Below are 24,658 nucleotides of genomic sequence, written 5' to 3'. Positions count from 1 at the left end.
GTTCCATCTCTATCCTCTCTATGGGAAGGGTCAAGTCAGTGCTGATTTCTTACATTTTGCCAAATGCCTTCTTAGTTTGGGGCACACAAGGGGCAGTTGCATGAAGAGGAGCCCAGGGGATGGAAGAGAACCCAGAGGCCCCAAGTCCTTCTGTGTCACAGGCTAGCGGAAGAGCTCTAGCACTTGGGCAAAATACGCTGGCCCAACTCCTTCACCCGTAAAATGAGCATCATAGTCCCTGAGTCTTCTAGAGAGACACGCTTCTGTGGGTTGGGGGAATAGGGAGGGGATAACGGGATATGCATGTGGAAGTTCTTTAAATAGTATAAAGTGCCCTTCCAAAGTAGGAGCTTACAATCACTCTCAAGCACAAGGCAGTGAGGGTCTGTGCACTTGACATTCATGGTTGCTGAGCACTTGGAGAGTGGCACAGAGTATGGGCTCCACCGCTTGGTTTTCAGCTCTCTCACTTCGGGGCTGTGTAATTTGGGGGCAGGATATTTAAACTCTTCGAGCATCAAGTCCTCACTTATAAACTAGAGACAATTGCATGTAGTAGAGAGAATCGCTCTAAGGATTAAATAAAACAAAATATGTAAAGTCCTTAGTATGGTGTCAGCTTAAAAAATGTTAGTTCCTTTCCCATCTCCTCTCTAAAATCAGCAGTCCTCTCTTTTTCCTGTCCTAGAGTGAGAGGAGAATAGAAGTCTGTTCACTGGGCATCCCTTGAAGACCGGGAGTGAGCTACTCAGATTGGACCAGCATGGTCTGAAGGAGGAGAGTAGGTTAGAAGTGAGAGGTAGAATTATGGCTACCACATATGGAGTTTTTTTCAAGGGCTTTCCATGTGTTTATCTCACTTAATCTTCGCAGCGACCCTAGGAGGGAGAATAAAATGGGCAAACTCATTTCACCGATGAGAAAACTGAGGCACAGAGGAGTAAGAAATCTGCCTGGGGTTACAAAGCTGGTAAGTGACTGCCATGGGATTCAAGTTCAGGTGCTCTGGTCCAAGAACAGAGGCTAAGCTGTACTAGGCGGGTCTTGAAATTGACAGGAAGCAGTCAGGAGAGGAGGGAGCAGGAAAGCCACTCTTAGAGAAGTCAGTCCAGTTCTCTCCTCTTGACAATTCACAGGAAAGATAGTTCTGTAAAGAGATACCTGAACCCAGAGGTAGGTGCCAACAGAGAAATTTCTTCCTGAAAAATAATAATAGCTTCTATTGATGTAGCCCCTACCACGTGTAAGGCACCTTAGGTTTGTTTCCTGTAACTGGACACATTGCCTCCAAAGCCTTTTTCCACATGGTCAGTGCCAGGGACTTTGGGATCCGAGCCCTGGCCCACTCAGAGTGAGGGCAAGACGTAGCTGAGGAGGGTCTCAGCCGAGCACGTGCATGGATAATCTCAGTTTTTAAAAAGTTGGGTATTTTGTTTTATAGGTGATGTCAAAAGGTCCCCATGACCCTGTCAAAATGTCGGTACCAAACTGTCCTTGTTCATACTTGCTGGGTGACTTTATGCCACTCGCAGTTACTCGTGGAGGACTAGCTTCCTCACCGACAGGCGGGATTCTGTACCTACCGTGCCCGCCTGCTAGATTTAGTTCAGGCGGGAGTGAGATGATGCTCTGAGAAAGCCTGGGGTAAGTGAATTCATGACATGGAATTTGCTGTCTTCACACTATTGATAAAATAAAGCCACCGAGATCTAGAGGCGCCAAGAGACAGGAATGACTACAGAGCTAGTGGCTCTCCTGACTCCTGGCTCATCGCTCTTTCGGCTACATCCCCACATCCAGGACCGAGGTGAAGGATGGATGGATGAAGACTTCCAGAGCTGGCTCTGGGTGGGCAGATAGCTGCCTTCCGCCATAACCCATGAATGGGTGCATCCCCTCTCCAGATGTTTGAGAACCTGTAATTCCTCTAGTGAAGGGGGAGAGTAATGGTGCAGGTTTTGGCGCAAAACCACCAGCAGCTTGGTTGGCCCCAGACCTAGGACAGTTGCACAAGTGGCGCGGGGCACCCTAGGAATGGAGCCGGTGCAGCCACTGTGCTTATGGACGAGGGTCCCGTGGCTGGCTGGGGGTGCTGTCAGGATGGGCAAGGCGAGAACATGGAGGGAAAGGGGACTCCTGGCTGCAGAGCCAGGGGGAGCATCGGGACTTGGAATGCTGTCTGCGCCCGGGATGGGGCTCTTCCCACCTTACTCACCCTGGGAGGACGTCCTTTTCCCCACTGTAGCAAGGGCATGGTGATATGACCATATATATATATCATGCCTCCGTACGGCAGGAATCAACAGGATCAAAACGAGGTTCAAACAGGAAAGGATCCCAGAGCCTCTCCAAAACCTGGAAAAGGGGGCTGCAGGCGCCCTCCCCAGCAAGTTGGAGCTGGAAAGCTTCCAAGACTGGAGGACTGCTATGCATGATCTTATCCAGGCCAGTCTGGTGCTCGGTTAAGTCCTCGAGTAACTGAACCAATTTGAAAAACACTGAACCATTGCTATTTTGCTCCGAAGGTTACAAAGCAACTTCACACATATTTTCCCATTTGAACCCTATATACCTGACCGATAGGCATGATTTGGATCTCCATTTTACAGATTAAGAAACGGAGGCTTGGAGAGCCATGAGGTGACTTGCTTAAGGTCACGCAGTTAAACTATGGAGGCCTTAGTTGGGAATTCATGGGATGAACTTAGAGAAAACCTGCACATGCTGACCGCAGACATTCCTTCTCCCCCCGCCCCCAGCTGATATTTCTCAGAAAAGAGGCGAGGGGTCCCCCAGCCACATGCACCCTTGCTCATCTTTAGGCCATGGACATCTGCTCCCCAGCCACATACTCAGCTGCCCACGCTGTGGCCCCTGTCCTCCTCAGCCCTCCGTCTGCAGGCTGCAAGCTGTGAATGTGGAAGGTTGCCTGAGCCCCCATCCCAGACCCTTCCCAGACGGCATCCCTTTGCAGATCCCAGAGCAGCCACACTTACTTTAAGCCACTTTCTTTTCTCCCAGCAACTCAGATTCGGGGGTACAGCCTGCTGGCTGGTCCACAGCCTGGGGTTTTCCAAAAGTTGCCAGCAGGACACTGGATGCTGCTGCCAAAACTGAAACTGTGCAATGCTTGACCCACACCTGGGCTCTTAAAGGGACACTCTCCCGTAGGCCTGGCAGCAGGCCAGGGGCACATGACTCTCACGGATCCCTTGCTTTCCTTTCCTTTCCGTTTTTCTGACTGGTTCCATTTGCTCCCCTTGACCTTGGGAAGACTGTTACCAGGGAACCCTCCATCATTTCAGCTGCAGGATGAGAGAGTAAAGCACGAACAACCTACTCTGACTTTTTCTAGCTACCAGATCCTAGGCAAGTCTTCTTTATATTTCTTTTCATCGGACAGATAGGGATAGTAATCCCAAACCTACAGGTTGAGAGTAGAGCCAGTTATTAGATATAAAACCCTGGTCCAGGTATGGTATGAGGTTCATATGCGTTTGATGGAACACAGGTGGCAGGAAGGGCTCTCAGTCCTTGGCCTCATCTCCCCACTCACTCGGGAACCCGCTACTTTCTAGGAAACTTAGCCTGGATAAAGTCCGCTCTTTACACATCTTCTGAGGAGCCCCCTTTCACCAGCCCCGGGGCTTCCAGGAACTTAGGGGAACTGTGGCTCTCCTATTTTACTCCCTCCTGGGATTAAAGACGGGCTTCTTCCGGGCTCTCTTGAAAATGGCGGACCTGAGAGCCATGTTGGGACCTGGGCTCTACGCCATAGCAAAGTCGGCGCTTATCTGCAGAGCTGGGTGGGGGACCTCCTTCCCTTTCTCAGGAGGTCATTGGTGGTCTCCCGGCCATGATCCAGTTAGGATTCCCAGAGGTGCCCCAAATGATCTCAGCAGTCCCGTGTCACACAAGTGAAGCCTACTCCTCAACACACACTCGTATGTTCCCCCACCCCTCACCACACACCCGCTCCCACAGAATCCTGGCCCCAACCTACCTGTGCGGGACAGACCCAAGTTCTCCCTACAGCGTCCTTCAGGCCAAGCCCAGAAGGAGAAGGAGAAAAGGAGAAATAGAGCCCTGGAAAGCGCAAGACGGTCAGAGCCCTGAGTCTTATTTTAGCTCACCACTCACTCAGGAGTGAGTATCAACCTGCAACTATTGGTTTGCATGGCAGGAAAAGAAATTGCATTTTCTAGCATGGAACTTAATTTCAGACCCCAAAAGCACAATTTGACTAATGTTAGAAAATAAAATTACCTAGCTACTTCCGGGCAACCTCGGTGCCATTCAACGAGCTCTCCGGCACCTCGCTCCCGATTTAAAACTCAGTCTCATTCAGGACTTACTTTCCTTTTTGTCTCTCTTCTCCCTTCTGGTTTTATGTTAAGTCTGGGGGAATGGGGCATGCACAAGGGGGTGGCTTATGTCAACATTACTGTCGAGGCAGTAAGAAGGAATGCCCTATTATTTTGACCTTGCTTTGTCATGGTTCTATGTTGGCTTCATCCTGGGGCAGGAAATAGCTTTGTCTTCTGAGATGTGACTTGTTCTGCTGGTCAGTGGCCAGTCAGTGGCCCTTGTCTCTGCCCATCCTGAGACTATATGATCTACTCTATGCTCTCCTTGTCCCTACTTCGGGGCTCCTTCAGGTAGGACTTTTGTGATCTCTCAGCCTTTCGTTGCCTTTCTTACGGATGCAGGCTAAGTCGGGCTCATCTGCATCCTCCCGAGGCCTTTGGGAGATCCTGGGCAGCAGAACCCATTCTCCCTTAATGCCCCTTGTAGCCTTCTGAGCTCCATTCTTCCCATGTAACTGGAGTTGCAGTGAGTGTCGACAAGACCATCGCCCGCTGAAGTACAATTCGGGACAAGCAAGGTACGGTTGCCCCAGGTCTGGCACCTCCAAACTGTTCTGGATAGCTCCACCATTGCCATCTCCACTTCCCACCCGTAACCTGGAGTAAGCTCCACTGTGGTGAGTGGAAGGGCACACAGGCGCATCAACAGCTAAGCAGTCTTTCTCCTGCCCTGGCCCAGGGTGGCTATCCATGGGAGGGTAGGAGGGGAGATGGAGATGGTGTGCGGATGGGGATAGGACAAGCCTGGTTTTGCCAGGTTACAACTCCTTTCAAAGGTTTTCCTTCTTATGCTTCTCTCTTTTCAAACCCAATCGTCAAATATCTGTAGGTTTTCTTCTCTTGTTTTGCATTAACTAATTTTCCCCAAGGCAGGGGATAACTTGGATCTAGTGGTCTGGGCTAGAATAGGAGTTAAGGGAGGCCCACTGAGTCCAAGGACAGAAACCTGATAAATGTTTGCAGGGAGGGAGGGAAGAACACCCATGGAATGGTTGCTTTTCAGGCTGTCTCGGGATCCCAAGATCTCCCACTCCATTTCCTTATTCTGCATTGGGGAGAATTTCCTGTGGTGTGTGCTCCCAGGGACCCCCAAAACTGTCTTAGCATACATGCACATAAGCACAACCCATAGGGCCTACTGATCCAGCTTAGGGGAAAGGGAAAACAAGAAGTAAGATGTAGGGAAGAGTTGGGAAGTCAAAACCCTGCATCTTATTTTGGGCTTAGCCACATGCTAGTGGTGTGATTGAAGCCACCCAACTTCCCCTCTCTCACTGTGACTTCCCTATAGGGAACTTAGTGGCCCTAAAGCGCGGCCCCTGCCTCCCAGTCCTGAGAGGGGAGGGACTGGCCAAGAGGGTCCAACTGCCCAGCACAGCCACAACGATGATGAGAGCAGTAATTATACCCTCTGAAACTGACATCTCATTACGTGCTTTAAAGCTCTCCCCTCCATCTTGAAATAATAATAGGAGAAGAATATACTAATAATAAGAACTAGGGCTTCTCATTTGACTTTTGTGACCCTGGGACTCAACATGAGCACCAGTCTGGACTCGGAACACGTGTCCTGGTCCTGGCTCTGCCTCTAACTTGCTGAGTGACCTTTGCCAAATCGATTCCTCCTTTAGGGCTGTGGTTGATTCTTCTGTTCAATGGGAGGCCTGGGCCACGTGGTCTCCAAGGCTTTTTCAGGCCTAGGCTTCCGTGTTTTGAGTGAGCTCTGCATTTGACTCCTATGGTTGCTATAACACATCACTGTAATTTTGCTGGCTTAAAATAACAGAAACATGCTCTCAGTTCTGGAGGCCGAGAGTCTGAATCAGGAGTGGACAGAGCCGTGCTCCCATTGGAGGCTCAAGGGGGGAATCTTTTCCTTGCCTTTCCTGGCTTGCAGTGTCTGCTGGATCCCTGGGCATTTTTTTGCCTGTGGCTTCATCATGCCCGTCTTGTCCCTGTGCTCATGTTGCCTTCCGTGTGTGCCTCAAATGTTTTTCCACTCTCTCTTACAAGAGCATTTAGGGCCCATTCGGATAATCCAGGATGATCTCTTCATCTCAAGTGCCTGGACTGAATCAAATCTGCAAAGACCCTTTTCCCAAGTAAGGTAACATTTACAGATCCCAGGGATCAGGAGGTGAGCATGTCTTTGGGGGTACATTTTGTAGCCTACTGTAAGCATCTACTATGCCCGTGACCAGTCCGAGTGAGGTCCAGGGAGAGTCCAGACATTAGCTGTGCGCCTCTCTGCTCCCCAAGGGCATCTGGTCTACCTGAGGAGCCGTCACCCCACACACCACTGCCAAGGGGCAACACCAGCTGAGCAGTAGCCAGTGCGCTGAGGCAGCCTTGGGGGAAGGTCACAGGCTCCAGACCCAGAATGCCTGGGTTCACATCCAAGCCCTGCCACCTGCTGGGCCAGGGGACCCTTGACAAGTTTCTTAGGGTCTCTGGACCTCAGTATTCTCCTTTATAAAATGGGCCTAATTAGACTTAGCCTGTGTGTTTGTTACAGATACTAAGTATGATATGTGCAGAGGCTGGCATCTTACAGGCTTTCAGAACCAGGAGTGATTCCCACTGATCAATGAGGAACCAAGGGCAGAGAAGTGGAATGACTTGCCCAAGGTCACACAATGAGGTCATGGCAGAGATGGGTCGAGAACCAAGGTTTTCCAGCATTAGGAAGTTTCTCCTACTTCCCAGAGCCTTCACTCTCCAGAAGAGTCTTTTGAATCATGTTTGCATGGGCAGCAACAGGCTTTAATCTGCACTTTCTGTCAATTCAAAAAAGACTGGAGAGGACCAAACATACGGGCCTGTGCAGGTCCGACCCTGCAGGCTGGCCTCATCAGCTGGATGCTCCAAGACCTTGGGTTGACCCAGCCACCCAGAGAGAGAAGGGGAGGCCTGAGCTGCAGGGTCCTTTCCCAGACCTCCCCTATCCTTCTGGCATCCTGGCATCCCTCCCTGCAGATGGCCCCTATGAGCGTGGCTTTCGCCAGCTGAGGGAGATAAGAGCGGACACATGAAACAGCCTATCGCGGCTGTTTACTGCCAGTTCTCTGCTCCCAAGTGCAGATCTTGGGCTGAGTCAATGTTTAACCTCATGTAGAGTCAATGTTTAATCCCAGGCCAGCCAGCCCCCACACCCAGCATTCCTCAGCAAACCGATCATACAGTCATGTCAGTGTCCATCACTGGGAAAGTAGAATCATGACCGTGAATCTACCAAAACTAAATATCAAATCCCCTCCTTCCCCCTCCCCCCCACCGCCTTTAAGGATATTGATTATGTGGGATTATCCTGTCCAAGCAGCCCTACCCTGGTCATCAGCAGGTAATACTCTAGTCATCCCTGCCCCTCGCTATCTTGCACTGGCAGGAACACAGCAAGGACTCTTCCTGCCCTGGGCTGGAGAGAGCCATGGGACGGGGACCACGGCCGCTGGTGCTCAGCTGAGTGCTGCGGGCTGGGAAGGCAGGCCCTAGTGTGCTCGCCGCCTGGGACCCCACCGTGAAAGTGGGCCCTGCCGTAGTCTAGTTGGCTGAGCTCGGGTAGGCCTTTGGGCAGCTCCAGAGCGCCCACATGTTTGGAGGCCTGAGCCTTTTTCGAGGTGAGCCTCCCTGTTAGGGAGCTATCAATAGTCTGTATTTGCCTGGCTGTGGAGTGATTTCCTAGAGGCTCTCCAGGCCCTTCTCGAGGAGCTCAGAGCCTGATATCTGGGACTGGGAATGGCAGTATCACATCCACGTCAAGAACAACCTGAATGAGTGAAAAGTCGGACAATGGCCAGCTGGGTGGTGGATGCCACCATGGTGGTGGAGGGTGGGATAGAAGGTGGTTCTGGTCACTGGAGAGTGTTGGGGAGGGCGGCTTACAAAGTACGTATGAGAGCCTGGGTGCTCTTCTTCCCCATGAACTCACTGAGCTGCCTCCTTCTCCCTGATTACCTGCCTCCCTGTGTCATTGTCCACACGTCCTACCCCTCTCCTGTTTTCCTAGCTCTGTTCACTCTGAATCAGAGAGTGGAAAACAACATTCCTTGGGGGGCCCTGGAGTGGGGGGGTTGCCTTCGTCATTTGGGTGGCGGAGAGATGAAGGCAGAGACCTCGGTGGGACCCCCCTGAGACTGGCCGGGTCTTGTCCCAAAGAGCTTGTTGTGCAGAGCTGGGAGGAGTGAGGCTGGGCTGGAGAGTTGGCCTTGGTCCAGAGGCTCTCTCAGTTTCTCTGGGCCAATCCCAGAGCCCCGGAGACTTTTGGTCTCTCGGTTTGAGAGGCAGGAACAAATGAACCAGCCTCTTCTGAAGTTTCCAAACTGCTCTCTTTCCCTCTCCCACCTCTATACCCTGTACAGGGAGGGGCGGATAGAGGAAGATTTTCAGAGTAGACATCCAAAGTCAACAGGCAGAGTGTCAGGTAACAGGGCCCAGCCCCTCTTGTAAGCCACTGGGGTCCTTCAGCAGAAGTGCTGTTTCCTTGTTCCTGATCGGAGCCTGGCCTTCAGCCCACAGTTTGCCCGTCAGACAGCCACTGGAAAAACATCCTCTGTGATCCCCTGCGGCCCATGCCCCTCTGAGCCTCAACATTCCCATCTGTGCAATGGTATACAATCCACCTTTTTCTGGGGATATGTACTATAATTAATTTTTAGTTGTCTGTGCTGTGCGAGTGGAGTCGTGTGTGCTGGCAAAATGAAGAGTTTAGGCCGTTGCATTCACTAACCATCTGCCCTTTCCCATGCCAGGCTCTACAGAAGCAAAACTCCCCAATGCTCTTTTCCTGAACTCTTGTCTCAAGGGCAACATCTGACCTTGCCGGGCAACATGGAAAACACCTTTGGTTATGATAGTCCTGGTGTATCCTCTCTTAACTAAGATCCTTGGGGGAGTCAGGAATTTGTAACATTAGGGAAAAAAGTGGCCTTTCTTTGACCTTCTTCTCTCAGAGCAGAACTGGTAGATCTAGACCAAGTCAGCAAATAAGCAAAGGTTGGGAACTCAGCCAGAGGGTGGAAAAGGCGGAACAGAAAAGACTCTGGATGCTAACCAGGGAATTTGTGTCTTCACCAAAATGGGACCGGGGGACAAATAGTGGCTGACTGGCACAGTGCCCCAGTGTTCATGATTTCTACATGCCTCCAGAAGTGTGGGATAGTGTCCTCCCCCGCCCCTCTGCTGTCCTTCTGGGTTTCTGCTGACCCTTTGGGGAGCAGGCAGGGGGATGACAATTTGTCCTCCTGCTTAGAGTGAAGGGAACAGGCTGGTCCCGGGGGTGCAGGGAGTGCCCGCGAGCCAAGTGGCATCCCTTAATGGGAAGGAAAGAGCTTGGTGGGCTGGACCCTGCCAGAGGGTCTGTTGCCTTTTGTGTAGAATCTCCATTTTCATCGAACATTTGTCAAACTCTTAGCCCTGGGGTATCTGTACTCTTGGAAAATAATCACACAATTCATGTCGACTCGGCTTAAGTGCATTACAGATCATTCCGTGGAAATACCTTCCTTTTTGTGTCTGACCAAAGCTGTGTTTAAGCTGATTCCGGAGTTCCCAGACCACACTGGCTACTGGAGGAGAGGAAGAAAGCCCCAAAACCTTAGTGGAGAATAGTGACAAGTTGCCTGGGTTGTCAAGCATTTGCCCTGGGTTACCCAAGATGGATGGACATCCCCACAGGGAGTGAAAGGTCTGGGCTCTATAATGCTGGGAAGGACCTCAGGGCAGTGACTGAAATTTCAGCTCTCCATTCCAGCTCCATGAACTTGTATGCTTTGCTTAGCCAGGCTGGGAATCCACCCGCTGGGTGACCAAAGAAAACAAATCACTGGAAATGATTATAAAACCTACAAACGGGCCTGACAGGAAAACAAAGAAAGCCCTCGAAGGTTAAACAGGAAAGGACCTGAATAGATTCCAGGGCATAAACCTAAGTGAGGAGGAAGGCAGCGAGGGATATGGATCAAGGATTTAACCATGAGAGTAGACTGCTTTGCATTCAATTTTCCACTTGCCCTTTCCTAGGGGTCTAACTTCTTCATTTCTCTGACCTCAGCTTTTGCATCTGGAAAGCGAGAATTCTCATGCCTGCCTTACAGAACTGTTGCATCAAATGCAAGGCGAAAACCAAGGGTGGTGCCTGCTCTGTAGAGATACCAAGGCAAGGAGCATCCATATTAAGAGCTCTGCCCTCTTGGGGAGAACCTGCTTGATTACGGGAAAGTCGGCGCTCCCTGCATCTTGAATTCTAAATCTCCACGGAGACTTCCCTGATTCTAGCCTAGCGATGGATGTTTTCCTGCCCCTCGTCCCAGTGATGTGACTACCATGCTAGCTGGGGATAGAAGACAAAAGCCAAGCCACTGACCATGCCACGTGGTGGAGTTGGCCCGCTTTGTCTGTTTGACTCCTGCCCCACTGCAGGCATTAGTTAGCCCATAGAGGAAAGCTATAAAGACTTGGGGCTGCCCCATTTCTTTCCAGGTGATCTTATCTCTGCCCAGCAATAAACTGTAGGCCCTGAGACTCTGATCTTGACTCTGCTCTGACACTTTGAACTATTGCTGGCCCCTCCTCCTGGCAGACCTCATCTTCCCCTAATGCACCAGGACGCACCAACCAGTTCTACTTCCGGAAGTCACCCCTCCCTCCAGCTACTTGGCGAACACCCTTGCCAGGCTGCTCCCCTCTTTCCCCAAGACGGCGTTGTCAGACTGGGCTTTCTCCCTGCTGAACCCCAAGCAGACACTGTTACAGGAGGTTGGAGGAAGGAGAGGTCCCTGAGAGGGTTATTCAGGGGGAGGCAGGTGGGACGCAGGGAAGCTTATGAAGAAGAGTGGAGTCTGATCCTTGACATCAGAGTGGGAACAGGACAGTCTGGTATGCTTGTATGGCTTAGCTCAGGGGTTGGCAAATCCTGGCTCTAGAGCCAGATCCAGCCTGACACCTGTTTCTGTAAATAAAATTGTGTTGGCTCACAGCCAGTGTCATTCCTTTAAGGATTGTCCTTGGTCACTTTGGGGCCACAACAGCAGAGCTGCCTAGTTGCAGCAGAGCCTATGTGTCCTACAAAGTCTAAAGTATTTACTCTCAGGCCCTTGACGGAAAAGGTTTGCAGACTCCGACTTTAGCGCACCCAGCTTTCCCAAACAGCGATCAGAGGAACTCAGTCCAGGGACATTGCCTCACCAAGATACCAGAGTCCAAAACACTGGAGAAACACTCCTAACGTCCCCACACCCCAGGGCTATTCACAAGGTACCTTAGTGTATCAAAGGCTCCAAAAATTCGTATGCATAAGAACCCATTTATTGTTTAACCAGCATTTCCCAAACTCATTTGATCTACCACCGCAACTTTTTTTCTTCCCTCAGAACACCTCTTAACGATCTTGAGAAGCTTGCCTTCTGTGGACGCCCCTGGTAAACACTGGGTAGGTGGAATGATCCTTTACCGCCTGAGTTCTCAGCCTGACCCTGTCTCTAATGGGCCAAGTGACCTTGGCTGGAGAGCCTCTGCCCCCGCGCCTGCTTCCTCATTGATTGAATGGGGTAATGTGGCTCTTCTGGCTTCCCCGTCCCTCTTACAGACCGTGCAGGAGGGTCACTGAGAACTGAGAGAGTGTTCACAAAAATGATCTGGGGCAAGAAACGGCAACGTCATTGATTGTATTAGTTTTGCTTTGATACATTGTTTAGCAATGGCGAAGAGGAGAAAGCACTAGATCAAGGTTAGGGGTCCCCTTTTCGGATCCTTACTCTATTACTCACTAGCTTTAACCAGATTACTTCTCCCCATAGGGCCTCAGTTACTTCACCCAGGACTCTAAGGCTCTGTTAGTTCTGAAAGCCTACGATTCCATTTGGCTAGACACATCCAACTTCCCTACGTCTCCAAAACAATGGGGTCTCTCTCACCAACTTTGAAGACTAAATCTCTGTGATTTTCTGTGGACAGCGCCTGTGCTCAGCACCAGCTGTGTGACAGTATTAATGGAGGGTTTCTGGTGCTGCTCACAGCAATGGAGGCAGGGCCGATCCTTCTGGAAATGTCGACCCGACAATTCTCAACTTGATACTGGAGTCCTTCCTTTCTTTCTCTCCCATTGCTCAAAGGCTGCTTTGCCCAGACACAAAGTTCAGACAGCTGGCTAACAGATTTGGCAGAATAAAAAAGCAGATGTGACCCCTGAAAAGGCAGTGGGACCAAGGGTGGAGTGAGAGTTCCCCGATAGACATGGAATGAAGTGTTTATGAAGCAGAATCCACATAAAATTCCTTCTGGCCACCTTCTCTGTGAACACCACCCTCCCCTTAAAATGACCATTTCCCAGCTTCATTAACAGTCCCTTGGATAGTAAAGATTTATAAACAGTGGAACAAGAGGAGTTTTATGAAGAAGGTGAGAATCTACTGAAAAATTCCCTCCTCATCCATGCGTTTAGGAAAATCCCAGAAAATCTTGCCTGGGTCAAAATGTCTGTGGCATAATGAGTATGGGCTCAAATGGGAAGGGGTGATTTGAAGAATGTGGGTTGTTCTTTTTGGTTTCTATGGAGTAGACACCTGCCACTGGAGTCAACCAGGGAAACTCCCAAATGAAGGGGACTCAGCATCTCAGAAGCCACTAAACCCATGCCCTCCAGTCGGCCTTTCAACCACAAATATTTACTGGGGGCCCCACAGAGCTGGAGGTCCTCTGGGGATTTAGTGAGGTGGATCTAACACGATTACTGCCCCACAGGAGCTCAGAGTGCACTTGAGAAGGCAAGCGTCATGTACGCGAATCTGATGAAATGTGCGCAGCAGGCTGAGCACTAAAGGACTTCAGAGAAGAAGGCGGCTAGCAAGGGCGAAGGATGGTGGCTAAGAAGTTATAGCAGTCGGAGGACTCATATATTTTCAAAACCCCAGGAAAGGAAATTCCACACTTTCCCAGGTGACCTCCACCAGGGTTCAATCAAACCTTTCTTGAAGCCTTCTCTGAGTCATGCATCACCTTTGGCTGGGGGAAATGCTTGACCTTCCTGGGCCCAAGGGTGGCCCAAGGGAAGCCTCTGCTTCCCCAGAAGGAGTGCCCACTCCATTCGCTCTGCTTCGTACAGGCGGAGGAAAGACGAGGAAAGGCTGAAGCTATGGTCCTTCATCCTGGTTCTCTTTGCATGGTGATGGAGCAGCTTATGCTTCCATTCCTCGGGGTCCGGGATGTGTCTCTGGGACAGTCAGACTGACCTGGGGAGGACAGTCATCCCGGAGCATGTTCCTTTCCATGTGGGGCAGCGGGTCTGGCTGCAGGCTCGGTTCCAGGAGATATGTCATCTGAATCAAGGTGACCGCTGCTGCCCTCTCTGTCTCCTGAGCTGCACAGACACAGAGTGGGTTGTGAGGGGACTGGGGACTGAATTTGATTCCCTGAGAACCCCAACCCCCCGCCCCTTCTGGGAACTTCCTGACACAGAAGAACGCAGTGGAGCCCTTTGACTGAAGAGGATGGGGCCGGGCCTTTGGGGTCCTGGCTGGGATCATCTTAGTCTCTTCCACCTGCTCCCACAAATCTCACCCTCTCTTCATCAGAGCTAACCACTGTGGAACACTCATTTGGGGAGCATTTAAATGTGGGCTGGAAGAGACTTCAGGCAGGCCGCAGAGAGGGCACAAGCGTAGTTTGCTCCCACATCTGGGACCTCCATGGGGGACTGGTCCTGCCGTTCACATTCCTGTGGGGAACGTCTGTCTTGCCTTCCTCTGAGAAGCCTCTCCTCCAGCTCTGGGACGTCACTGAGGCGTAAGTACAGAGACGGTTCCCCCATTTCATTGGTAAACCAAGGCCAGGAGTGGTGAAATGGCTCAAGCTAGAACTTAGCATTTCCCTCTCCAGAGGTCTTGGCCCCAACTCCGACCCAGTCCTGAGAGTGCCCGAGCAGAACAAACACTCCCTCCCCAGCCTCGGGGCTACTCCAACTACACTCACTCATCTCCTTTGTCCAGAGCTTCTTTTGCAATAGGCCAAAAGCCACAAGGGTCAGGGGGCACAGCACCGTGGAAACGGGAATCAGGATCCGAGAGATGTTTTTCTCTCCTGGAGAAGCACTGGAGTGGAAGTAGCCGGTGGGGGGAGGGAAAGAGCACAGGGGAAGACGGTTGGAGCTGGACAGGAGACTGAAGGGCATATGGTCCTCGCCCCTCGCTTTACAGGTGAGAGGCTAAGGTGGGGGAAGTTGGCTGCCTTCATTCCCACAGCGGGTTAGTAGCAGGGCTGGGACCAGAACCCCTGTCTTCAGGTTCCCAAGCCCTGAATCCTGGTCCCCACTGCATTGCCCAGGTGTGAGCCCCCCTGGGGGCCAGTGGGAAAGAGGACCGAGTGAGTCATGTCACCCACCCTGGGCATTTGGCTCTGCCACAATCTTTCCTTGTGGCTTCAGCAAGTACCTCCCCTCTCTAGAGCTTTTGTTCCTCATCTTTTAAAAAAAAAGTCCCAAAGATTCCACCTAAATATTCTGTTTTCCTAATGTTTAGATTTTTACTTGAAAACCACGTGAAAATACTCTGGGTTTCTTAGCAAGGACTCTTGAACAAGGGAGGGTCTGTGGTTTTTATGGTCCTTGCCCTTCGTTGTCCCAGGGTTACAAAGAGAGAAGTGAGCACATGGCGTGGGGTACAGAGGTCAGCCCATGGGGGAGCATGCCGGGAGTGGGGCAGATACAGAGCCCCGGCCAAGACGAGGGTCTAGGAGTTTACCTCATCATGGAGGACCTCTTGCCCATGGGCATCATGGACCCAGCAGCTGGGGCCTGGCTTGGTGTGGCTTGGGGATCGCTGTCTCCAACAGGCATGTCTAGGTCCCCTTTGATGGCTTCCTGCTCAGACGCCATCTCTATGCTGGTGGGTCCCGGGGTCCACACACTCACAGCTGGGTTCCTTCCTTCATTGGAGCCCAGGGCTTGTGGCTGAGCCACAGTTGTCGCTGTTTCTGACAGGATTTCCTGCACCCATTTTCCTGAGACCAGAGTCGATGGCCTACCGGTCCCTGGGACCTTCCCAGTGACATCCAGAGCTGTTCTGACCCAGTCTGTTTCTTCTGGTGGTCCACCGGCCTCAGTAGCTCTCTCCCTCCCTGCCTCGCTGGGCCTAGCTGTATTTGCTATTGAGCCTCTGGTGTCCCACACCCAAATACCTTCTGTCGTACCGGATATGCCTCGGATTGTTGAAGCCGGACTCTCTGGAATGGGGACTGTTGCCCAGACAGAGCCCTCTCCCTGGCTGGCTGTCCCTACAGCTACTGCCTCAGTTGTCCCTGGGGTCTGCCTTCCCTCAGCTGATGCTCTTGTTTTGTTGGTTCCTGGAGGCAGAGCAACTCTGTCCCATCCTGTCCCCTGTCCTTCTACAGTCTGGGTGGCTCCTGAGGTCTGTCTGTTGGGCGCTGGTGATGCCGTTTCAGAGGATCTCATGACGCGCTCACTGGTAGCCGGAGTGGCTGAGGGGCTGGTGCTGGAAGGATCTGTGAACGGCAGAGGGAGACCACATGGGAAGGCTACCCTGGTTGCCTGCAGGATTTAGCAAAGGATGCCAGGCTAGTACGCCTGCTCCAGGGACTGCGTCCTCACCAAGCCACACAGTCTTTGGTTAATATGTTGAAAAAAATAAAAATTAGGGAAAACCAGGCGTGTCCTCTAGCCTGTTGCGCATATTGACATTCTGTGGTCCTTTCTCCTTGTTTTATGCCCACATACTCTCTACTGAGCCATCCCGCACTCCCACGCTGGCCCCTTTTCCACAGCCCGCCCCGTACTGCTTCTCAGACACAGCAGGCCATCTCAGCAGATGTGTGAGAACATCTCACCGGACACATGCAAACCCAGGCTCTGCCTGCTCCCTGCCATGCCACCTGTCCCTGCCGGCCACTGCCTGAGCCCCCTTCTGTGGATTCTGGGTGCCCAACTCCAGGTCACGTCTCTGGAACCTGCCAGGTAGAGCATGGTCTTGGTAGCTTGTGGGATGTCTGCCAAGGGGCTCGGTCTCAGGAAAAACCACTTCTCTCCTGAGCTTCTCATGTGGTCTGCTTGTCTGAACAAAGAGACTTCGTGAGCCTAAGAAGCTGCATTTTTCAATTTGCCCCCCTCTTGGAGTCCTCTCCAAGTGTCTAGGCCACAGAATTTGGGGGAATGTGGGCAGGACAGCTGGCATGCATTCATTTAGGTAGTTTTCCAAATACCTGCCTTCCTTCTGAAGGTAATTGCTTTCTGAAATGAAAGCCGACTTCCTAAAGTCTCTGCTTCACCCCCAGCTTTTCCTCATCACCGCCCCTCCTCAAGCTTAAAGCCCTCTTGGACCTGTCGATCTGCTCCCGCACCTCCCCCCCGCCCCCTGCATTTACTTCGCCAAACTTGACCCACCAGCCCGTACCTGTGGAGACGTTCAGATTCATGCTGAAGAAGAACACGTTGTTTCTGTTGCCAATGCCACAGCGATAGCGCCCCACGTCTTCCGGGGACAGCTGGGACAGCGTCACCACAAACAAGCCACCCTGCGGGTAGTCTGCTAGGGCCACGCGGCCGCGGTAGCCGAGGTGAGTGTAGTTGGTGGTGGACACGACGGTGTGGCAGACCCGTGTCACCGGGCTTATGCGGCACCAGTACTTCCTCACATGCTTGTTGATGGACAAGGGGCTGTAGTGGCAACGGATGGTGACAGCTCCCCCAGGCCCCCCAGACACCAGCCTTGGGCCTTTCAGTGCATTTGCAGCTGTGGGCAGAGAGCGGGGGAGAAAAGTCAAAGGAAATGGAGCGCTGGCTATAGCCACTGTTTGCGGGTTACAAGCTCCAGACTCTGCCGGAATTAAGGAACATGTCAGAAAATACCGTCGTGAAAGTGAAGGGAAGAGGAATGCATGTGGACACATGGGAGCTCAGGAGTGCCCCCAGATGTGGGTGGAGCTTCACCTAAGGCCCCATCTGAGAGATAGAAACGCGAGAATGCTCCCACCAGCTATCTAGCTGGTGCCCGTTGCGTGCCCGGCATTCTCAGACTAGTCCTTCCAGAGCCCGGTCAGCATCTGTCGGAAGGGGCTACGGTTTGTTTGATGGAACACAAGAGAGGAGGTAAGTAGGGGAGGGTGGGTTAGTGTGCATTCCCCTGAGAGGGAAGGGTGCCCTGAACACAAGAATCGCAGTCCATGTAGTGGACCAGGCAGTTGAAAAATATTCACACCTGACACTTTTCTGCAGAAGTACAAACAGCCGCGTACCACCGTCAGAGCACAGACGAGCAGCGCCGTGAACAGGTCTGCTTTGGCAAGGGGCGAACGTCAGGCCTGAACACGTCCTCAGCCTGTTTACTGAGTGACGTGAACTTGACCCAACGCGGGCAGAAACAGAGCTTGTTCTCGCGCTGTCTCTTCATACCGGCTCTGCCCCTCGATAAATCTCAGGCACGATTTCAGGTGCAGGAACTTTCACAGTCTCACTTAGACTGGAAAAAAGTCCAGTCTGGTCAAAACCTATATATGCAGCCCAGTCCCAGGACTGACTGCAACTCCAGTCTCTTTGCTCTGCTCCTTCCTCTGTTCAAAACTGCAGGTCAGGCCCTGCGGGGATTGCCTGTGGCGGGCAGAGGGGAAGGTGACGGGGAGAGCTGCGGTCTGTGCGCACGCTCTCCGGGCACAAGGGATATCCAGAGCTCTTCCGAGAACTTTGGCCTCCCAGACTGTTCCAGGCCCTCTGGCTGCAGTTCCTTCCTTGTAAGAACTGCCTCTCCTGGGGCCTCTTGTGCCTCCTCCAAAACCACACCTATGACTTTGGGCCACCTGCCCTTCTTTCTGTAGTCACAGCCCTTTCTGGGTGGCCTTTGTGGTGGGCTCCCCCAGGGCCAGCTCCTTTCTGTAGGTCCCATATTTGATCACAGGAAGCACGATTTGGTCCTACTGTCGGAGAAGCTGGGACGTGGGACAGCTTGGCAAATGGCATTCTATAAGTTCCTTCTCTTATTCGAGAGAACGTGAGGGAACGTGATGGGGAAGTGATCCCTCCTGCCCCCCAGGGCAGGTGGAGACGAGCCCAACACACTGACACCTCTCTCCACAGCACTTCTTTGGTGAGCTCGGATACCCTCCCCTGATTCCTCAGACGGCTACATGGGGGGCTGTCGCTGGCACAGCCCGCAAGGCAGTCTGTCCACGGTCCTGCACAGGCGCTTAAACATCTGGCTTTCAGATGTGGCTGCCTGGCCTTGATCGATTTGTTCTATGTCTCTAGGGCCCTCTGAAGCTGAGAAGGTTCAGTTTTTGTTGATTGTTTGTTTCTAAAGATTTTATTTATTTATTTGACAGAGAGAGAGAGAGCATGAGCACACACAAGCAGGAGAGGGGCAGACGGAGAGGGAGAAACAGACTTCCCACTGAACAGGGAACCCGAGGCAGGGCTCGATCTCAGGACCCCAGAGATCATGACCTGAGCCGAAGGCAGACATTCAACAGTCTGAGCCACCCAGGTGCCCCAAGAAGGTTCAGTTTAGTATCCAGGTTTAATATCCCGTTGCTAGAACTGGCTATAGGATTGCAAAGCCCGGTGCAAAATGGAAGTACAGAACTCCCTGCTCAGAGGCTAGTAAGCCCTGTTCTCTATGATGCTAGCGGGGCATTAAACTGAGCCCCTTCTGAGGATGGGGCCCTGTGACTGCCCAGGGCACATGCTCATGAAGCCGGCCTGCCTGCTGCATATGTCTTGAGGTCTAATTATAGGAAATGCTATGACTATAGCACTACTCACTGTAGGTTTAATTAAATGACATGCCACCAGCTATGTTGCTATTAATAAAGCTAAATGGCAATCTTTCTTTAAAAGTCAAGAATATTTACAATTTTAAACAAGGACCGTCTCGGGACAACAGTGATGGTGCCCTGATAAGGTGTTCATACCCTAGTTCTCAGGAATTCTTGCAGTCTACACGTGGCACATACGAGAGGCTCTCTGCCCTGTTCATCAGCAGGATGGGGCAGTCTGACCTCGCAGAAGGTTGATAAGAATCCTGAATGCGCTCTTGCAATGAACATTTTTTCTTACATAAATACCAAATTTTGCTTGCCCTTGAGAACTCATTTGGTGAATACCTGATCAGTAGCTCTTAGTTACATATATTTAAGGTGTATACAGATTATATTATATATAATTGAGAATCTATTGGGTATGGGCTAGCATTTTAGGATGAAGGGGGTGCCTTCTTCGGTTCCCTGATGCATATTCTCAGCCCTGCAGTGGAGGCGAGGACCCCATCATTTCCCTGCAGTTGTCTGTGGCTCTGGCTTCCCTCGGGGAGGAGCGAGGAGGGCCTGCAGAAGGAGGGAGCTCATGGACGGGAGACCGACTCGGTCTGAGCGAGCACAAGAGGTCTGGAGCTGGACAGTGGGGGAGCGGTTGCACCTGCACTGGCTGCCTCCTCCATCTGGCAGAGGGGTGAGAAAGGAATGAGTGTTTTCCTGGCCCAGAGGCGGGGCCTGGAGGGGAGAAGGCCACTCCACTGGCATCTGAGATGGGTCTTCTGTGTGGAGGGGTCAAAGCAGAACCTGGGCAAAGGGAGGAGATGGACCATCAGGGGACCATCTTAGTTCACAAATACAACCACAAGAGGAAGAGCCAGCTCTTAACTCCTCGCCACCCCATCTAATAAGTGTTCCCTGCCTTCTACCTCACCTCCCTTCGGCTCCTATGACCCTGCTGGGGTCCCACATGACATGGAGAGGAGAGGAAAGGGAGGAACAGAGGAGAGGGCCACCGTTCCCCTGTACTGCTGTCCTGACCACAGGCCTTGGGTGGATGAGGGGACATATCTTTGAAGGAAGACTGAAGTATTTAACTGCACCCTTAAAAGTATACATTCAGTATTTAAAACTTATGGGAATTGAGTTAGGACTCTTACCTACACTAATATATTAGCAGAAAAGTCATGAGCCTGCCTGAGTTTTTGCTTGGGGGCAGGGGATGCCTGCTTCTACTGAAAATTTTTAAAATTTTCAATTAAAGAGGTAGAGTGATTATATGAAAGAGAGTTCTTGCTCAAAATGAACTTTTGGTTCATTAAAATTCTGATTTGTTTATATACCAAACACAATTATTCATCCTTTTCTTTTTCTTTTTCTTTTCTTTCTTTTTTTTTTTTTTTTTGGTGTTACCAGAGCATTTTCATTCGTTCAGTCAATGATTATTTGCTCAGTCTCTACTCAGGACCAGGTTCTAGGACCAGGCACTCTGGGAACATATTTATCACATTTCTCAATGATTTCCCATCACCATCAAAATAAAATCTAGACACCGCAGCCCGGAGATGTGCCGTGCGTCATCTGAGCCTGATCTATACCTGGCCAGCCTCACCATACCAGCCTGCCAGGACCTATGGGGCAAGGACTCTGTCCTCCATCCACCCATCCCTTGTGACTGGCACGTGGTCAGCCCTCCATAAACGTGTGTCCACTAAATCAGTAGATGCAGAAATGCAAATTTTATTTACCCAGCCGGTTTCTTTGTAGACTCTGAACACTTTTGAGGAGGGTAGGTCTGCCCTCGTCCCAAGTCCTGGGCCTGGCACTGAGTGTTTTTGGAATGAGGGAGAATCAGCAGTGCCCCTTCTGTGCCCTGGAACCCTCATCTTGCAAATGCAGATGACTTTCAGTCAACTGGAAGGGAAGAGAGCAGAGACACTGGGACTATCAGAACAGGGAATATTCTAGAAGTGAGCATGGCAGTCATTGGCCCTCTCCTGTGGGCTCTTGCTTCTCTCATTCCCCCTGGATGCAGACCTGACCCTTCCCTGGACGCACTGCACGGCCCGGGATCCCTAGAGAGAAAGCCAGGGGTAGAAAGTCCAAAGTGTCGAGGCAGCCCTGAACACCGCTGAGCAGCCCACCAGCAAACCCCGCAGACTGGGAGCCTCTGGGCCGGCATTGCAAGCTCCACATCTGGGCAGTGTTTGGGACTCACCTTGCAAGAGCAACAACGTGAGGAGGGTGGGCATTTTCCATCCTGCCCTCTGGATGGTGACCTGAAAAAAAACACTATATTTGAGGAAACCCGAGGGGGCAGCTGAGAAGCTGAGGGGAGCCCAGGGAGACCTGGGGTGAGGTGAGCCCTTTCTCACTCGAGGACCTCAGTGTGCTCAGTGTTGTGGCTGATGGGACGTATCTTACCCAGAGCAGGACTGCAACTGCTCTCCTTGAGAGAAACATGACTCCATCTCCCACCCCCAAGCCCACATGTTTGGCCCGGGTCACGACCACCAAGGCGAAAAGGTCTCTACCCTTGGAGTTTCTGTGTTCAGAAGAGTTGGAACTCCCTCTGTAGGATCCCAGCACCCCCCCCCCACAACTTGCCAGCCTCGGAGCTCTGAATTTGGGGGAGCCTTGGGTCATGGAAAGACCATGTGCTTGCAGTTGAAACGTAGGCGGGAGCTCTGGGGCCTCGGGGGTCAGTTTCCTCCCCGGGGAAATGAGCACATGCGTCAGGGGCTTGTTGCACAACTGAAACTGGATTGTGTTAGAAGTGCTGGCAGTGTGCTGGGTACAGAGCTGCTCCCTCCCCCTTCCCTCCTCACCCCTTCTTTTTGGCAGAAAGAGAATTGATTCCTTCAAGGGGAAGCTGGTAGGGTTTCTCTGGGAAGTAACAAGGACTTAGACACAGACTCTCTGGACAAGCAGTTGTCGGTACAAGAGTTCTATTCTCTTTATTCTCCATAGCTTCTAGAAGGCTCTCCCTGTCCTCCAGTGCATGCTGATCTCCCCCTACTCTAGTCTCTCCTGTGGGCCTGGTGGGACTTTTTGTGTCATCACTCTAACCCCAGGCTCTGGGACAGGATGCAGCACGGTGCTGGAGCGAGGACCAACCACTCTCGGAAGAGACACCATACTGATCCCCACTCACTAGCCTTTTACTGCTTGCTGATGATAAAGACTGAGACTGTACATTATACTTCATTTGTAGTCCCCCTTAGCGTTTTCATGGATGCTTTTGGGTTGATTAAAAATCTGTGCTTTACATCTGTCTACTGCCTACAGTTCTTAGGACCTACACGAAAAGAAAGAGAAAAAAAAGAAAGAAAGAAAGAGGGAGAGAAAGGGCAAACTAGTTAGCTATCATAGTCTCCTCCCTCTAATCCCGACCTCACTAATGCTGAGCACAGGTGTAGACCATCAATGGTCTGACCCAGGGGCTGGAGATCCCCACCCCATGGACCCTTGCCCAACTAGACTAAACCACGCCAGGCCACCGGCCAGGCTGGGACATAAGCTTAAGGAGGAGAAAAGGGAATGGGGGAGGCAAGAAGGAGAAGGGGGAGAGGAAAGGAAGGGCAAAGGAAGAGAGAGTAGAGGACCGGAGAATGATTGAATCCATGGTTTGGCCCCATAGCTGTGAACTGTCCCCTCAACTTGGCTCCACCAGCCATCGCCCTAAAGGCTCCTCAGTGGAGCCACGAGGGTGGAGAAAGTTGGAAGAGTCCTTGGGCTCCTCATGCCTCCTTCGTGCCCTCTTAGCGATGCCCCTGCCTTAGGTGCCACCATGGCCGCCCAGCCGCCCGCCTCCCCCCGCCGTCCAGGGTTCTGGCTGCCTGCCTTCACCCAGAGGCTCTCCCAGGTGTGCCTGCGCCTAATCTGCTGTTTGTTTAATGTCCACCAAGCCTGGCTTCCTCGGAGCTTGTTTTTCTAGGGCACTAGGTGCTGACACGGCCCACGCTGAGGTCAAAGTCTTAGCACCACACCACCCAGTTCCTTGGAAGTCCACCGGGGCAGCAATCTCTAGGCTCGGGAGCAAAAGCCGCCTCACCCCCGAGAGGCAATGAGGAAGCGCAGGGTGTGCGATAAAAGGTCTCCTGGGAGTTATCAGCCTTGATTGGAGGCTGAAAGGACAATATCCGAGGAAATGTCTCTGAGCCGGCTACCCAGCCAGTGACCTTCAGAAAACCTTCCTCCAGGATACAGAGAGCCCTAGCTCAGCAGCCTGGGGCTACAGGCCTCTGTAATAATCCACAGCATTTTAGGGGATGAGGCCACTTGCGGGGGCTGCTCTTGTCCCCCCATCCTGCTGGGAAGGGCATCTATTCATCTCCAGCACAGGCTGGTATATGACTCCCCAAATCCCTACCGCCCTCCTGAGGCCCACTTCCCTCCTATTCCTACCCAGGGGCAGCAGACACAAAAGCAAGGGGGCCTTGGTGATGTAGAGGGAAGTGCTCAGAACCAGGACTCAGGGGACTTCGCTTCGCCAGTGGCTGGTGGAATGACCTAGAGCAATGGCAGCCTTGTCTCCATTACAGCAGAAGAGCTTTGGCTGTGTGATCTCCATGTCTCTTTCCCTTTCTGACATTTGTTGGTTTCACATGACTCAGGGCCTCAAAGGAATCATGCACTCTGGTGGGAGGGAGAGTCAAGGGGAGCAGGAGAGCGGGGAGGCAGTAGGGAAATGCTGTGGCCTGAACCCCATGGTTCTTCCCTGGCCTCCTGGGCATTAGCCCAGCCTGCTCTGGGAAGGGCCCCTGAGTGCACACTGGAGAGCTGCTGCTGCAAGTCACCACCCCCTGTCCCCCATCCCGAGGGAGACAAGACCCCAGCTTCTGGGGGAGAAAGCCGAGTCTCACCTGTCTTTCTTCTGGCTTAGCCGAGGCTTCTCTAGCCATCTCAGTCCAGAGATAACATCCACCCGGACTTTTCTTTTTATTCTCTCTCGTTCTGCGATGCTGGGGTTTGAACACCTTCTACCTTCTTTTCTTTAACCTTGAGACTGAGAAGGCAACCCTGGAGGGCTGAAAAGCCACTGGAGCCCCAAGAAGCTCCAAGTGCAAGATGGAGCTCTGCCCCTCGCCTCTCCAGCCCTGCAGCAAGTCAGTGCACCCCCGGCCCTGGCTGCTAGTCCTAGGAAGGAACCAGTCCCGGTTCCTTGTGGTCCTCACTGACACTCCTGCAGAACTTTTCCAGGGGTGGTGACAGTGACGTCAAGGATCCACATTCTTCCATCTTTTGTTTCCCCTCCTGTCCTGGGCCTCAGATTTCTCAGGATGCCCCAGTTTAGTTGACCCCTTCAGGATAAGTGGTGCAACAATCTGGGGAGGGGAGAAAATTCAGGGGAGGAATTCCCCTGTAGTCTGGCTGGGCAGCCTGTGCCTTCTCCCAGCTCCCAGGAGAGCCGGTGTGGGCCACGGACTGCACGTCTGGTAGTCCCTAATTCATGCTCTGCACGAAGCACAATGTAGGAAATGAGATAATTTCCATGGAAAGAGATCCCGGACCAGCGTGGCTCATCCTGGAGGACAACAACATGCTTA

General features: G+C 52.1%; 1 protein-coding gene across 1 annotated transcript; it reads right to left on the bottom strand.

The window, feature by feature from the left end:
* Nucleotides 1-13,273: 13,273 nt before the first annotated feature.
* On the bottom strand, nucleotides 13,274-24,013 carry LOC111151128 (Fc fragment of IgA and IgM receptor). Its single transcript, XM_022508915.1, has 6 exons — nucleotides 23,975-24,013; nucleotides 21,328-21,388; nucleotides 16,763-17,101; nucleotides 15,098-15,857; nucleotides 14,331-14,449; nucleotides 13,274-13,719 (listed from the first exon to the last, which is right to left on the bottom strand). Exons 1-6 carry the CDS (start codon nucleotides 24,011-24,013, stop codon nucleotides 13,538-13,540), a joined length of 1,500 nt encoding a protein of 499 aa, XP_022364623.1. The 3' UTR covers nucleotides 13,274-13,537.
* Nucleotides 24,014-24,658: the final 645 nt, after the last annotated feature.

This window comes from Enhydra lutris, unplaced genomic scaffold (assembly GCF_002288905.1).
Source record: "Enhydra lutris kenyoni isolate GAN:26980312 unplaced genomic scaffold, ASM228890v2 scaffoldscaffold25, whole genome shotgun sequence".
In the NCBI taxonomy this organism is placed as follows: Eukaryota; Metazoa; Chordata; class Mammalia; order Carnivora; family Mustelidae; genus Enhydra; species Enhydra lutris.
This window is presented reverse-complemented; position numbering and strand designations above follow the sequence as displayed.

Bases quoted from the DNA above. Each gene is read 5' to 3' on its own strand.
- LOC111151128 (XM_022508915.1), bottom strand. From the start codon at position 24,013: ATGGCTAGAGAAGCCTCGGCTAAGCCAGAAGAAAGACAG. The intron at 17,102-21,327 runs GTGAGTCCCAAA...CTCTGCCCACAG, and splicing joins CACGTTGTTGCTCTTGCAAG to CTGCAAATGCACTGAAAGGC. The intron at 13,720-14,330 runs GTGAGTGTAGTT...GTGTCTGTGCAG, and splicing joins GCTCTGGACAAAGGAGATGA to CTCAGGAGACAGAGAGGGCA.